This window comes from Ochlerotatus camptorhynchus, unplaced genomic scaffold (assembly GCF_037179485.1).
Source record: "Ochlerotatus camptorhynchus isolate MF236.1 unplaced genomic scaffold, CSIRO-AGI_Acam_v1.1 ptg000055l, whole genome shotgun sequence".
In the NCBI taxonomy this organism is placed as follows: domain Eukaryota; kingdom Metazoa; phylum Arthropoda; class Insecta; order Diptera; family Culicidae; genus Ochlerotatus; species Ochlerotatus camptorhynchus.
Window position 1 is genome coordinate 460,469 of NW_027040545.1, and position 16,147 is coordinate 476,615.

Consider the following 16,147-nt stretch of genomic DNA (forward strand, 5'->3'; position numbering starts at 1 on the left):
CACCGAAGTAAATGTTACCTTAAAACGGGAGGATTGCTCATTGGCTCACTCTAGAGCAAGTGTGTACGATGATTTGTCACTCGGCCACGTGTACACATTCCATATTTATATTATTATGTATTACGATTGCCGAACTGAATCAACATTGTAGCCAGCACGTAATGTGTGATCAATCAATTGAAATTCATTACTATATGTAGTCTCTAAGAGTGGAACAAACCCAGCAGAAATTTAACCTTTGTTAAATTCTATGACAAATGGTCAAACGCCCTACTCAACCTTCTTTGATTTGGATGAAATTTTTCACATGTTTTCTTCAGTCAATAGGTTAATTTTCAACAGGTCAAGATCTGGGGTGGGACGTGCTGTCAAATCAGCCTACTGATCATTCTTGTATGAAATTGGTTCCAAACGTAAACAAACCCTGTAGGTTTCTTATGGCTTGTTTACGTTTGGAACCAGTTATGCGAGGTAGGCGATGATTGTTCGTATTTGACAGCCACCTCCCCCTCCCCTTGGTCAAGATACCATTTAGACTCAAGATAAATCTTTCAAACGGGTGTGTGTCATTTCGTTTGGGTGTGGAATTAGGGTTTAAAATTACTCCGAAACCTTTCATTTTAGGTATATAGAGTCTTGAGAGAATTTTCTAAACATGCAAATCCCTATCTGTTGAGGGTACCTATTAGAGTTGATTATTCCCCCTAAAAGTGAGACTCAATATTAAGTTATAGAAACATGGAGATAGAGGATTAGTGTCTTGGATAGAGCTTCAGTAAATAAGATCGCAGTGTGCTGTGCTCGCGAATGGAATTGTGTTTTTTTCGGTCGCTGATTTTTCGTTGACTTCTGTCACTTTTTTCATATATATTTACATTTTTTTATATAAATATCTAAAGCTATACAGTAGGAAATTAGTGCCTTTTGAATAGAACTTTTGATGTGTGCTGCTGCGAAAAAAGCATCTACGACCAAGAGGAGGAGGACGATGGCGACCATAATGTCTTAAGACAGGATCTATAGACACATAATTTGGTGAGATCTTTTCATATTATTTTACTGACAATGGAAATTCCCAATCGTGTTTTACATCATGCTTTATTAAATACGTGCTGGATTCAAAGCATTGATCTGAATCTGAAGGTGTGCTTGCAATTCCATTAGCCATGTGATATCGGAACTGTAGACATGTAGCGCTTATGGCTTCTGAAAGTGACTTCAAACATTTTAAAATGGGTTTCTGGATCAACAATAGACCTAGCACCTTCTAATTTCTGGACTAAAGCTGCTTTCAATTATCTCTAATATGATAATTTCAAGTAGGGTAAATTATGGCTTCGGCACCCATTGACTGTTTTCGGCAACCGAAATTGAAACGTTAATTTCACTGTATTCTCCCATCTCTTTTATTCTCTTCGCTGAATATATTATGCCGATTCCTAACCTTTTCAGCTTCAATCTGATTACATTTTTACGACTGTGCAATCCTGTTATGCCATATTTTTCTTTAAATTAAAAATACACACTACCAAATACGGCTGATTTCGAGTTGCCGATAATAGAACAGCTGGTTAACACGCAGTTCAAATGGAAAGGGTGCCGATGAAAAAGAGACTGCCGACAATAGTCACACTCACCTGAGAAGTTTGGAGCGTTGTAAAAACATGTTCAACCCGTTATGATCAATTCTTTCGATTGGAGTTGGTAGAACAGCAAGCAGCAAGTAAATGTCAACAAACAAACCTGTCATGTATGTGTGTGACGCTTAGAAATCGCTAATAGAAGTTCGGACGCTGCTTAGATTGACGAGAATACGTAAATTCCCCTATATTTCTTCCATAATACCACTTGCAAGAAATGTTGCATACAATATTATGAATGTTAAATTGTATGATACATGACGCTCCTTTTATATGCATCATAGTGATAGAAATTCACATTACTTTTTTCAACTGTGTACGCTAAGAACCATTTTCAACCAAATTGGCCAAATTCGAGAACGGTTACTCTCAAGGAAATGATTAAAATGTGTTTTGAAATAAAATTCAGCATGAGACATTTTTATTTTATTAATACACTCAATTCTGTAACGCGATTTTTTTTTTCGTCTCTATTTTTAATCGTGTAATCTCAAATTGCTACCAAGTGTAATGCAACGTCCCAAAACATAAAAAAAAAAAACCAAGAATAATATGATGTAATTAAAAAATGTTTACCCATCCTGCATAAGGGCAAAAAAAAATAAAATAGCGTTAAAACATAATTGAGTGTTATTTGATTACAATTTAATTACCGATGATCATAGCCTACTTCGATGCCACGCTTGTATTTGAGTCGAATCATTTTTTAGTTTCATTAGACTTGATACCAAAAAACATAATTTTGCACTAACTTTTGAAAGTTTCCGAAACATAGGTATGTGATTTTTGAAAAGCTGATAAATATTCCTTTAGACAGTGCCAAATTGTTTTTATACATCATCTGAAAGAGCTTTGTTTTCTGAGAACAACGATATTTTTTTCGATCCCACAGACTTTTATCTAGAGTTTTAAATCAAGATTTAATGCAAGATTAAATTTATATATGAAATTTAATAAATTCATGTTGATCTTCGTCAAGCTTCGTCTACAATTTGGACTTCTACATCAACACATGTCAAGCAGCTAAACTTGGTGAGTTCGATCCATTTGGTAAATTTTTATCTTTTCAAACCAGTTACGTTGGGAGATCACCTTTTTATGGTGCGTTACTGGTATAGATGTGTCAAATTCAAACTAGGGAATCAGGATTGTCCAATTATCAAAGGAAAACATTTTAGTCCTTGTTACTTTTTATGACTTGATAATAGTGACAAAACTCGGGTAGTGACCACCGCGCCGTTCTGCTTTTCTATATTGTATATTTCAAATCAAAAATATTGTTTATGTTCATAGATTTCACATAATCCTTTTCCCTTTGTCCTTTGAAGAGGGAAATTCTTTTTTCAGAAAGCGATTAATGGCGCTATTGCCATAAGTCATAAAAGGCTAAGACAAGAGTTAGTGCTCATGTCCCAACCGTCAGAAGAAAATGGAGCATCACTTAACTTCTCTAGCTTTGATGCTTCCAACGACCAACCAATCATATAATTACCAAAATCGGAACGTACAGTACGAGATGTCCACGTTTCATCCATTTATTGGATTCTGAAGCATCGATTTAAACAGGCCCGATGTTTTCTGAATCATCTTGCCCCTTAAATGCTGCACAGTAGGCCTGGCCGTTTTTTATATGTGTGACGCATCTTCGATGTGAAACATGTATTAAATAGACAAGAAAAATGATGTAGGTATTAATATCATTTTCCAGGATGCTTTCAAGAACTGGCTGTGTTGGTGTTAGATTAGATTAGATTTGGACAGAGTTTCAGTAAATAACAATACAATCAACTTTTCTGAAATTATCAATGCTCTATTCAATTCACACAGTAAAGCTATGGTGCATTTTTTACGGACGATCCCTAAAAATCTGTTTTCTAACTATAACTTTTCCATGTAATTTTTAGATATTTGTTATGTTCTAGTTAATGGGATTCCAGGATATTATCAAGAGAAAATGCGATTATTAGTCGAATTGAAAACACGTGTTATATTTATTCCTCTGTTTTACACGGTTAGGATTGTAATGAAAAAAGGTTAACATAAGCGCTACCAACTGATAGTAAATTGTTCTTCTTTACCTCTGCTCAATTTCTGGCTAGTGTGAAATTGAGCTTCTCCCCTAGACGATGAAACTGTCCAGCTGACAACGCCTTCGTCATTATATCAGCTACCTGTAACTCCGTCGGAACGTACTTCACACAAATACGCCCCAGCTGAACCAGGTGTCTAACGAATTTCAGTTTCACATCGACGTGCTTCAGTCGACCACGATCCCTTGGCTCTTCCACCACCATAATGGTAGATTTATTGTCCTCAAAGTACTGCACAGGACTTGTTGACTGGTAACCTACTTCTTCTAGTAACCGAACCAACCAAACTCCTTCACAAAACGCTGTACAGAGAGCCACCAGCTCCGATTCGGTTTATGACAACGATACCGTTTGTTGCTTCCTTGTCAGCGAAGTCGTTGTACACCCAAAAGTCTTGAAAACGTATCCTGATAGTGAACGTCTATCGACGACGTCGTTCGCCAAATCCACATCGCAAAACGCCGTAATAATTTCTGCCTTGTCGTTGTCTTCACATAAAATCCCACGTCTAATGACCCCTTGATATATCTTAGCACCCGCTTAAGATATTTCCAGTGTTCCTCGGTCGGACAGCTCTGGAAGTGACTGTAGTAGTTGACCACCGCAAAAAGATCGTTAAGGTCACGTAGTACATCAGACACCCCACTAGCTCTCTATAAGGGTTTTTGGTTCGCTCTGACTCCTTTCCTTTGTCCAACCGTAGACGACACTCCATTGGAACAGGGCCTACAATCTGTCAAGCCGAAACGCTCAAGAAAGTCTTCCAAATAACGACGCTGGCTTATCCGCAGAACTCACTTCTTCAGGTTTCTCTCGATCTTCATTCCGAGGAAACTAGTCACTTCCCCAGAATCTGTCATTTCGAATTCCTTTGACACGCGCGCCTTGACGGTTCGAATCTCGTTCAAATCGTGGCCAATCACAAAGATGTATTTTTGCCCTCTTCTTCTTCTTCTTCTTCTTCTTCTTCTTCTTCTTCTTCTTCTTCTTCGCATTTCAAGCTTATTGCATATCGCATATTAGCTTATTGCGTGCTCTCAACTAAGTATTCTAGATGCACTTCCACAGTTATTAATTTAGAGCTTTCGATGCCTGTACCATTTTTGCATTGGTATAATTGTGTGGCAAGTCCAATCATACTTCTATGCACAGGGAAGTCGAGAAATTTTCCAACCCGAAAAATTCCTAGACCGGACCGGGAATTGAGCCCAGCCACCTCCAGCATGGTCTTGCTTTGTAGCTGCACCTTTTCCGACTGAGCTAAGGGAGGCCCCTTTTCTGTTTGCCCTCACCACGAAGATATAAACATTGGTCGATACCACTTCTGTTGAATCCTAATCCGAAGATGTAATTGTGGAGTCGATCGTTCCAGGCTTTTGATGCCTGTTTGAGGCCATACGACGACTAATGCAGACGGCAATCTTCTAATCATGGGGTGGTAAATGGTGGCACATCAGATAACTTTTGATAGAAAGTACAACAAAAACACTGCAGAACACCACCGAAATTATCTACATCTGACAACATCGTGAAAAGTAATAGTAGATTTAACCCTCCGTTAATCGCGCCAACTTTTGTAACACGAGTACTCGCGCGTTGTACTTTGTATTGCCATTGCCATTTTGCAGCCGAGACCAATCGATATAAAACCAACGGGTATTTCTGAAAAAAACTTGTTTTTAACTAAACAAGTTAAACTTTTATCAAAATTAACTCCCAAACAATGTGGATAATAGAGAAAATGTAAATGGAAATCGCGTATACGGTGTCCGTACTACGTGGGATTTGACTTTATTGGTTACAACATGGGAAACCTCGACATCCTGACCAGATAAAAAATTGCTGTCTTGCGCAAAGTTGTTCTAGAGATCATAACCTTTTTGCTGGTGGAGAGTAGTTCAGAAGATTCTCACTACGTGGCGCTAGTATATACGTTCAATTTTCGCATATACAATAGCTGTGTACACGTGAAATTCTCATATTGAATATCTCAAGATCCTGAGCAGATAGAAAGTTACTGTTTTGGGCAAACTTGTTCAAGGAGTCAAGACTTTTTGGATGGTGGGCAGTAGCCCAGAATTTTCTCCCCATGTGGCACTAGTAAACGTGTACAATTCTCGCGTATGCTATAGCTCGAGATCCTGAACAGGTAAAATATTACTGTCTTCGAAAAAGTTGTTCATGAAGTCAATGCCTATTGCTTGGTGCGCAATAGTTCAGAATTTTCAAACTACGTAGCGTTAGTATACACGCGAAATTCTCGCATGTAAAATATCTCGAGATACTGATCAGATAGAAAGTTACTGTCGGCGACAAAGTTGTTCAAGAGCTCATAACTTTTTCGCTAGTGAAAAGTAGTTCAAAATTTTCTCAGTACGTAGCGCTAGTATACACGTGAAATTCTCGCATGTGGTTTGTTTCGAGATCCTGACCAGATAGAAAGTTACTGTCTTCTTCGACAAAGTTGTTCAGGAGATCAAAGCCTATTGCTTGGTGCACAATAGTTGAGAATTTCCTTACTTTTTATCTGGACCTAAAGATATTTTATATGCGAGAATTACACATGTATAGTAGCACCTCAAAGTGAAAAAAACTCTGAACTACTGTCCACCTGCCAAAAGGCCTTGATCTCCTGAACAACTATGCCGAAGACAGTACCTTTCTATATGATTGGGAATTCGAGATATTTTATATGAGAATTTCACGTGTATACTAGCGTCGCGTAGTGAGCAAATTTTGAACATTGAGCACCAAGCAATAGGCTTTGACCTCATGAAAAACTTTGTCGAAGACAGTAACTTTCTATCTGGTCAAGATCTCGAGATATATCACATGCGAGAATTTCACATGTATGCTAGCGCTACGTAGTGAGAAAATTCTGAACTACTGTCCGCCAGCGACAAGGCTATGATCCCTTGAACAACTTTGTTCGAGACAGTAACTTTCTATCTGGTCAGGATCTCGATATATTCCATGTTGTAATCAATTCAGTCAAATCCCACGTAGTATGGCCACAGTTTACGCGGTTTCCATTTACATTTTCCCTATTATCCGCATTTTTTAGGTGTTTACTGTAATCAAAGCTTAGCTTGTTTAGATCAAAACAAGTTTTTTGAGGAATACTCGTTGATTTCAGATCGATTGGTAGCTCGGCTGCAAAATGGCAATGGAAAACTCATGTGTGTTGTACAAAGTACAACAGCGCGAGTAACGGAGGGTTAAGGAGAGAACGTAATCAAATTTCTTTTATCAGATGTTTGCCTTGATATTGGCTACATTGACACTTCATTGAATTGCTTCCAGAAAAGAAATATGTATCATCGTTCTTTATTATTATTCTCTAAAATCATTTTCAGATCTATTTGAATATCGTATAATTCAGCAGGAGTCTAAAATTTACTCTCTTTCATCTCTAATACAATGGTCAACACCATGTTTTACTCACTTTCAGCTTATGATCTCAATGGAATGAAAAAAAATGTCAAAGTGACGCGATGTTATTCAATATAATTTATCAATGTTTTCATAAAGTTATGACATGTGGATTGTTATAAGTGTGTTAAGATGATGCACAGATACACCAGATCATTTCCGGAATCATCTTAATACACTGCTAAAAATCCACATGTCATAACTTTATGAAAACATGAAACATTGTGTAGCGAGAAATGATTTTGAATTTCAAATCATATTTCAAATCTACATTATCCCTTTCGATACCATATCAGTTTATACTAATGGTACAGTTTCTACATTAGGTACAGACAGAGCATTGGACTTATCGTTAAGGTCACTGATACGGATCGAAATTTTAGCTTCAAGTTGATAGAATTTTCATGTCTTTAAAAAAAAATTAAAACATAATTTTGGTTTACATGTCATGTCAAATTCCTATTATATAGTCAATAAAAAATAAAAATAATAATAAATTGTTGCGCCAATGCTAATCAGCATGTAAAAACTGTGCTAATAACCATGTGTTTTCGAACGACTGGCTCACCAGATTCATTTTGTTTGCAGTTACCTAATTCCCAAATTACTCTTTTAATTTTCATCACAGTATCGCATAAATCAGCAATGTTATATTCAAGCTTGCAGAGCATTTCGTGGTTTATGCCAACTGTTGCTCACACCAAAACGAGAGGAAATGTAACGCAAAGGTTTAAATTCATATATAAATATTCTGTGTGTGCAACAGATTTCATCTGCGTGTGGGACGAGATGAACTAGTCGCCAATAACGCAATAAAAAATAACCTCCGTGTGGAACTCACAAACACAAAAAAAACCATATGCTATGATAAAAACCAATTTCCACATACAGTGCAAAAATATGATAACCAATTTTTCGTTTATTATCAAACAAAGCGCCTACGATACACATCTCTCTCTTGCGACAGGATTCATCATTCTACCGTATATTCATGACAAACACCCACGAACAAATGGCAAACAAAAACACACCTACTCAAATATTCATCCTGACCCCCAATCTCATCAACCATCATCCATTTCCGTCCAATTTTCGCTCCCATGCCAACCCACGCACACATTTGTCACAGCCTGCTGCCATTACAAAGTAACACGTCCAAATTCCTTCTCAAACAAGCCATTAAATATATCATACGCAAGGCTCAAATCCCCCCTCTCTTTCTCTTTCTTTCTCGTCCCCACAGATCCACCGGTTTGCAAATCAGAAGCACAAATAATACGTGCCGCTGTTAAGCAAACAGTTAACATCACTTGCGATATCGACGCTAATCCGATGGTAATTTATTTATTCGCATTAAATGTTCGTAAATTGCTGAACCATTAATACCTAAACCTCATCCCGCCCACCCACAGCACAACCTACTCTTCCGGTGGCAGTTTAATAACTCACTGGAAAGCATGCTGGAGCTGCCGCCGTACACGAACGTCGAATTCGTCGAACCACTCCAGCAGCAGCACCAACATCAGCTCGGGCTGGACCACAGCTCGGCAGCATCATCCTCATCCTCATCCTCATCATCATCATCGTCGTCGTCGTCGTCGTTATCCCACGGGGACCATCTCCATCACCACCACCGCCTATTGCCATCGTCGCAGTCATCGCAGTCATCCCCGTCCGGCAGTAGCCACAATCTCCTAGTTGGGCCGAATCAGAAGCTAACGATGCGGAGGAAGCCCGAACCGCCGAAGCCGGACCTCATCGACGGCCAGCTGTACCTGTACCGGATCGAATCGTTCACCAACTTTGGTACGATCACCTGCACGGCTACCAACACGTACGGCCAGAGTGGCCACTGCCTCTATCATATTCTGGTGGCAGGTGGGTATTATCGTTCCATTCAATGGTGGATTATCGTGGTCCGATGCGCTCTGTTTGTGTGTGTGTGTATTCAGAGTGCTCGGGTTGTAGGTTATGTTTAATGATTCTATATTCCTGACGAAAGCGGTGTGATGCCTCGTCGTGGTGTGTGTTGCGAATGCGAGGTACGCAGTCTCTACATTTAGTAACTGAATTAGTAGCATAGAGATTTACGTGAAGTCGACGATGAATTACAACGATATTTCGATAGGCGAATGGATTAGATTAGAGACCGGATCCCGAAGCTCATGAGCAACAAAATTGTGACACAATTGTAGGACGCAATGGCCTACTTAAGCTCAATTGATATTTTCTCTGTGAAAATCATTGCTTGTATGTAGGTATATGGAAAACGATTTACAGTTTTTGTAATCACATATAGACAATAATTCATCGGAAGAATAGGTATGATAAATTTGACAATGCTTTTTAAACTCTAACGAAAGTTGGTTGCATAGTATCATATCTCAAAGGGATGAGAAGCTTATAGAGAAGATATCCTTTGCCTCTTAGAATAAAGTTTTGAATGGAGAATGCGCAATAGGGTGGGTCAGTGTTCCATGGAAATTTGTTCACGAACTAATTCCAAAAAACATTAAGCTTGTTTAAAGCTGAATAATTCTGTTTTAGCAGCATAAGGCCTTATTTGCCTGTATAAGCTGATCTTTAAACTAACATTGTTTGTTAAGATACGATAAATTAAAAAAAAATCTATCATTGAAAATTTTGATAACACCAAGGGGTATTCAACTGTGCACACCTTAAGCTGTGCCAAGCGCTGTGCCGAACGTACCTATCAAGCACACAAAGTATGCTTATCAAGGTATTTGGCAACCCTGAAAGTTATGACTTTGGAATTTTGCTTACATTCTCAATTTCTCTGATGGATCATGACAAACATTCACCTTCACTCTCATTAGAGCGTTAGCGGGTCGGGAGATGGAAGAGGAACTGGAAACCATCAAACCAATACGGTGTTCAAGCATAATTCAATCCTACGCTAGGAGCAACATGGACATAGACATAGAACATCTGATCGACTCAGAAGTGCGTGTCCTCAAAAACATAACCCAAGCCTATCGTATCGCTGATTATGATGCCTCCCCCTGAAGAACTCTCATGCTTTGAAAATAGGATTCTCAGCCACCGTAGACTTCAGCCGAATCACTTTATCCGGCGTCTATATAGAACTCGAGAAGATTCCATCCAATCCACTCAGCTCCACACGGATGACAAACGTGGGCGATTCGTGATTCAAGAGCATATTGCATTACAGATACACCGTCTTTCAATATGCTATGGACATCGCTATTTAGTCCTGTGGTTGTCCTATCGAAGTCCACACCAATTAAGGCTAATGACTGACAATAATATCCGACATAGATGAACTCGACTGAAGTGAGGACCTGATAGAAGCTGTCCTAGATGAAATCACGATTCTCTGTGATTTTTGCTGTGATTCGGAAGAGATGGACTTAGTTTTGCTAGGTTTGAAGAGTCAAATCATATTTTTGTAGTAGTGGAAGATGTTTGTATGGCCAGTTCGGAGACGGGATATCACGAACTGCTCCCGGTGCAGTGATGGATCGACCTATCTAGTAATATTCTCTTTTAATTTTCGAATAGCTGGTGTTCTAGCTGCTATCCAGTCGTCAATAATTTTGGTTACCCATTTTTCAGATCAGATCCTGGGACCTCTCGCGTATATTTGGCCATGTGCTGACCAGAGGCTGCTAGCTGGTCCGCCTCTACATTTCCCTGTAGAGTGCCCTGGGATCCAAACGAATATTGTATTATTTGGTGCATGTTCCTTGATCACCTGGATCCAGGGGTGTCTACTCGTTTAGGCCTCAAGAGCAGCAACCACGCTGGCGGAGTCGGTGAAGATGGCTATCGGTCGTTCATCGGAGGTGGTGGCAGCGATGAAGGCATGTTGTCAGCGATCGAGTAACCTTCCATCTTCCAGAAAATCCATGAGCCTTCGGTTCACCATCCTCTCCATCAGTTTAGATGCGCAACAGGTCAGCGAGATTGGTAGAAATTTATCGACTCCGTGTCGTGAGGGGTTCGGTTTTGGGATCGGAACTGTGGGGCTCTGCCTCCATTTTCCGGGAAAGAGTCCTGCAGCCATTCTTGATTGAGCAGTTCCAGGAATTTTACCTGCTCGGCCATGGGAAGGTTTCGAATAAGAGGGTATCCAACTTCGTCTGGTCCAGCGGACCCTCCTTTGGCCTTCGATAATGCAAGAGAGAACTCGCGTATACTAAATGACTGGTTGATTGCTGAGTCGTCTTATTCAGGGATTTACATGTTAACAATTGAGTCAATGGACGGGTCGTTGATCTGGTGGAAATTCTCATCATAACCTTCAATTGATGATAGGGAGGCGAAGTGATTGCCAAGACGTCGACGATGTTATCTGGATCTCGTGTGGTTGTCCCTTCGTGTTCGATGATTATTCCCCGTAAGGCTGGAGATAACTCTGCAGCGCTGAGGAGAACAGTAGCCGAACTGCTAGGTTCGGACTACCCAACCCATGCCCACATATACACGGACGGATCGCTTTCCCGAGCCGGGGTCGGAATTGGAGTAGCCGGAATTTAAGCACCGATGAGTAGCAGCCTACCGCTACAATTCTCGGTTTTCTCCGCCGAAGCTGCGGCCATCTTTGTTGCCGTTACAACACCCTCGGACCGGCCCATACTGGTGCTATCCGATTCGTACAGCGTGATACAAGCCCTTACATCTGAGACCCCGACTCACCCCTGGATACAGGGTATCGTGGAGGCCACATCTTATAACACGGTGTTTTCCGGGATCCCTGGGCACTGCGGATCTCTGGATTTTTTCAATACTTCTGGTCAGGCATGGAAAATCATTTACATTCATTTCGTACATTCATTTACATTCATTTGTCTCTAACTTTTTTCATCAACAAAATTCCGTAAAGTAATGCATGAAGCTTTTGTAGGTTTTATAATTAGCTACAACTTTTGTCAACAATTCAAATCTGTATCTCTTATGCATTATGAAAAAGAGCAAACTGAACCCACCATTGTTTTTGAGTGAATGTAAATTACATTCACCGAAAAGCAATAATATGTTCTGCTCTCTCTAGTTCATCATGCATAAGAGATACAGATTTGAGTTCCTGAGAAAATTTGTAGTTGATTATACAACCTACAAAAGCTTGATACATAATTTTACGGAATTCTGTTGATGAAAAAAGTTAGAGGCAAATGAATGTCAATGAATGTACGAAATAAATGCAAATGATTTTCCATGCCTGCTTCTGGTTGATAAATTATTCTCAAGATTTCCTACTGTCCAGTAATTCAAATCACGTCTTCTCGATATTCTCATATACCAGGCTGCTCAGAAATTATTGCAAATGCCATCAGGTGATAAGACATCTTCAAGATATTTTTTCAATCCTTCAGGTAAAATAGGTACCATTCTGAAGGTATCCAACAATTCAAATTGCGTCTCTCAGATATTCTGACACCACGTTAATCAAAAATTATTCTAAAGACCTTCAGGTGATCAGATACCTCCTAAAACTTCTTTGGATATTTGTTCAATACTTCAGGATGATTAAGTTTTATTCCAAATCAACTGTTCAACAATTCAAATCACGTCTCTCAGATAGATATTCAAGCATAGCACCAGGATGATCAGAAAGTATATAAAAAGCATCAAGTGATCAGTGATCTTAATGAAATCCTTAAGGTATTTTTTCAAGACATGAGGTTGATCGGCGTCTCAGAAAACATTCCTAAGATCATCAGGTGATCAGAGATCTCCTAAGCCTTGGATATTTTTCAATACTTCAGGTTGATCCAAGCATTATTCTGAAGATCTTCTACTGTCCTAAAATTGAAATCATGTCTTTCAGATAACCTATTTGAGATAAAATCTTTAGGTGCTCAAGTTGGTTTGTGTGGGCTGCTTATGCTTTGCGAGGAAAGGGCTTACAAAGTTTTGTTTACAATAGCTGATAGGCCCATTGCAGTTGTAGGTCGAGAAACGTGCATTTTATCCTGGGTTAAGTGGTTGACTTTCTGGTAGTAGACCAGACTGGAATAGATGTACGCTTCGAGAGGTTCTTTGGTGATTCCCGAGTAGAACAGGGAGTAGAAGATAGCCTTTCCAAGCAAGTTGCAACCATTCTTAAACAACTCATCCTGTAGATCTTGGCAATTGGATCCAAAGAAGGTGGTTCCGTATTGGAACTTACCATCCAAATCTGCAGCTTTATTATATGGAAGTTCAAGTGCTTTACCAACTAGGATACGCGAAGAAACTGTTAGAGTTCATGATTATATCCGGTGACATCCGCAATCGTTGAATCGAAGATCTTTCTGATCAACAATTAATCTAATACCACCTTTCAGATTGTATAGAGCAACCAAGCTGTGGATGAAAAAATTGTGGGAGAAGCTTGTAGGTTGTCGGCATAGATCATTCAAATCCAAAGTTCTTCGCCAAACCGAAAACTTCAAGTTTAAGAGTTTAACGGAAATGATTGCGTTTTTCTCGTCGGTGAACAGGAGTACCGGATTTTTTCGCTTAAGGAAGTTTAAGATTTTCTTGCATCGTTCGACTCGTAGCTCCCGGATGCGGTTGGTAATCATGTGAGTTTTTTTCCGTGCCCTCGACTTCGCCCCGCAATCTTCCTTTACGATCTTCCGTGCCGTAAAGTCACTGATCCCATGTTCCTTTGCCATTTTCCTTATTGAACGCACTGGATTCACCAGAATCTTCCTTTTGATATCAGCGATAACCCTCGGAATCCGAGCTGACATCGGACGACCTGTGACCACCTTCGCGGATAGTTGTCCTTTCTTTTCTCGGCCTAAAACCCTTTTGACGGTCTACCGGGACACTCCCACGGCGATTGAAATGTCTTTTTGCGACATTTGCGCGTGGAACAAATCACGAATACGCTGCCACTTCGTCATGGTGCAACTGTCAAACTAAGTAAATCATTTTCTTTTATACACAGCCTACTACGGTATGAGCTATAGGTTACGTGCATGCAAAGAAAACCAAGGCATTGTATGCACAGGTGAAACGGGAACCTTATTTGTACGATGGTGCAAACATTATCACGCATACGGTACTTTCCACTAGCCTATTGCTCATTTTCAATAGTTTATTGCTCCTTTTGGCTATGGGAGTTTTCCATTCTGAGCGTTTATTAGGCTGCCACGAGTAGTAAAAACAATTAACGTTCAACCAATGAAATACTCATTCGCAACACTACCATCTGGCATCACACCTCTGTCACAATACATCATCTTCAAATACTGAACGTACTAGTTCCACAGCAAGCAACCAAATAGGGTCCTTTCTAATTAATTATTTTTTACTACTTCTTCCTTCTTCCTCTCAAACACACATCCCCATCGTCAGACGTACCTGATCCAATTAAAAGTTGCACAATATCAAATGTGACCGCTTACACGGTACATGTGTCATGCATCGCCGGCAAGGACGGAGGCATTCCGCAGCAGTTCCATGTTGACGTAAGTGATCATCTCCCGCCTATAGCTCTTCTCTTTCCTCCCCGAATGTCGCAGTTGGCGTGTGGGTCTGAAAAACCCAAACCAACCCAACCCAAGCATGCTAGGATGAACTTTTCTCTGCATCTCTCTTTTTCCCTAAATTAAAATATCAGGCAGCTTGGAAATGTCACGTTTAGCAATTGGTTCGGTCACATATTACGTAATGCATTTAGAAGTGGGATCAATATTATTCGATTTATTTAGCAGTGCTGAGATTTATCATTGTTTTCAAATTGTTTTTCACATAGTCACTGACAGACTTGATCCTCAAAAAAACCTTGGTCAAAATCTCATTAATTTGTTCGTTAATGACAAAGAATCACCTGGTAACAAAATGTGTAATTTTGTACATTCTGTGTCTGCACATGTTTGTCACTGACAGCATTGCCGCTGACAATTGACATGGTTTGCCTTGACGATAACTGTTAGTTTAAATGAGTGACCAAACCAGAATTTTGAATATCGCCATGTATTGTCGAGATTTTGCAGCACTGTTATTTAATTTTAGTTATTTCAATTTAAATATTTAAATAATTTCACGAACACATTAACCTGGTTTTCTATAAAAATATTACAAATTCCTTTTATGTAAATTTTCAGTAGTATTCAAATCGGATTACTAGATCAGTCTAGAGATCAGTGTATTTTACATTACCACCAAATAAATCAAGCCTATACGCTAAAAAATATGAAAAATTATCGTCTTGCAGATCTAGAAAGATCTATGTTTGAGGCGATACAATGTATTATTTTGACTTTCCGAAAATTACCACGCGTTATGTGTTACGTGGAATTGGATTGTACATTTGCGACGGTAAAAAATTGCGTTACGTTATATTTGAACAAACCCTATCCGCTCCGTTCATCATCATGGGTAGGCTAGTTTTTTCTCCTCTTGTTGCAAATCTGGACCGAGGGCTTCTGGCAATTAAAAATCAGCTTCAGTTTTGTCATCGCTAGCACAGCCCCAAGTCTGAACAACACTCTGGCTACCGTTGAAAAGAAAACCGCGCAACGGGAGAGAAAAGTTGATCCTTTCATTGAAATAAACGTTTCCTTCAAGCGTTCTGCTCCATCAGAAGGTATTTAACAACATTCTAACTTTGATTTTTTGGTTCAAACAACACTACTACAGATTTTCGACGAACAAACGAAGAAGCTCCTGTTCAGCATCACTTTCCACGGCTCAGAGATGCTGCTAAAGAAGCTTCCGAGCGATACCAGGTTCATCATCAAGGTAAGTGAAAATTGTGCCCAAAGTCTGTGCCAGAGCCACTCACTTATCAGCCCAACTGGATAATAACAGATAATACGATTTTCATCTTGTTTCCGTCGACTTTTCACGAAACCCACTGTCACCAAACAACCATCTCGTTATCTCGCCCAACAGATCACACCATTCAATCTTCAGGGAACGGCGCCCACCAGCTACCGCGTCAAGGCTCAGACACTGCCTGCTCCATTGCTCCGGACAGGTAAGTTGACTATCACAACAGAATTC

General features: G+C 39.7%; 1 protein-coding gene across 1 annotated transcript in view; it reads left to right on the forward strand.

Annotated features, from left to right (window-relative positions):
- The window catches only part of side-V (sidestep V), a 307,327-nt gene that overhangs the window by 287,365 nt on the left and 3,815 nt on the right, over positions 1 to 16,147 (forward strand). The window contains exons 11-15 of the mRNA XM_065239440.1: positions 8,406 to 8,497; positions 8,575 to 9,040; positions 14,495 to 14,607; positions 15,782 to 15,883; positions 16,037 to 16,121. Coding sequence (XP_065095512.1) covers positions 8,406 to 8,497; positions 8,575 to 9,040; positions 14,495 to 14,607; positions 15,782 to 15,883; positions 16,037 to 16,121 — 858 coding nt within the window. The remainder of the gene's footprint in view (positions 1 to 8,405; positions 8,498 to 8,574; positions 9,041 to 14,494; positions 14,608 to 15,781; positions 15,884 to 16,036; positions 16,122 to 16,147) is intronic.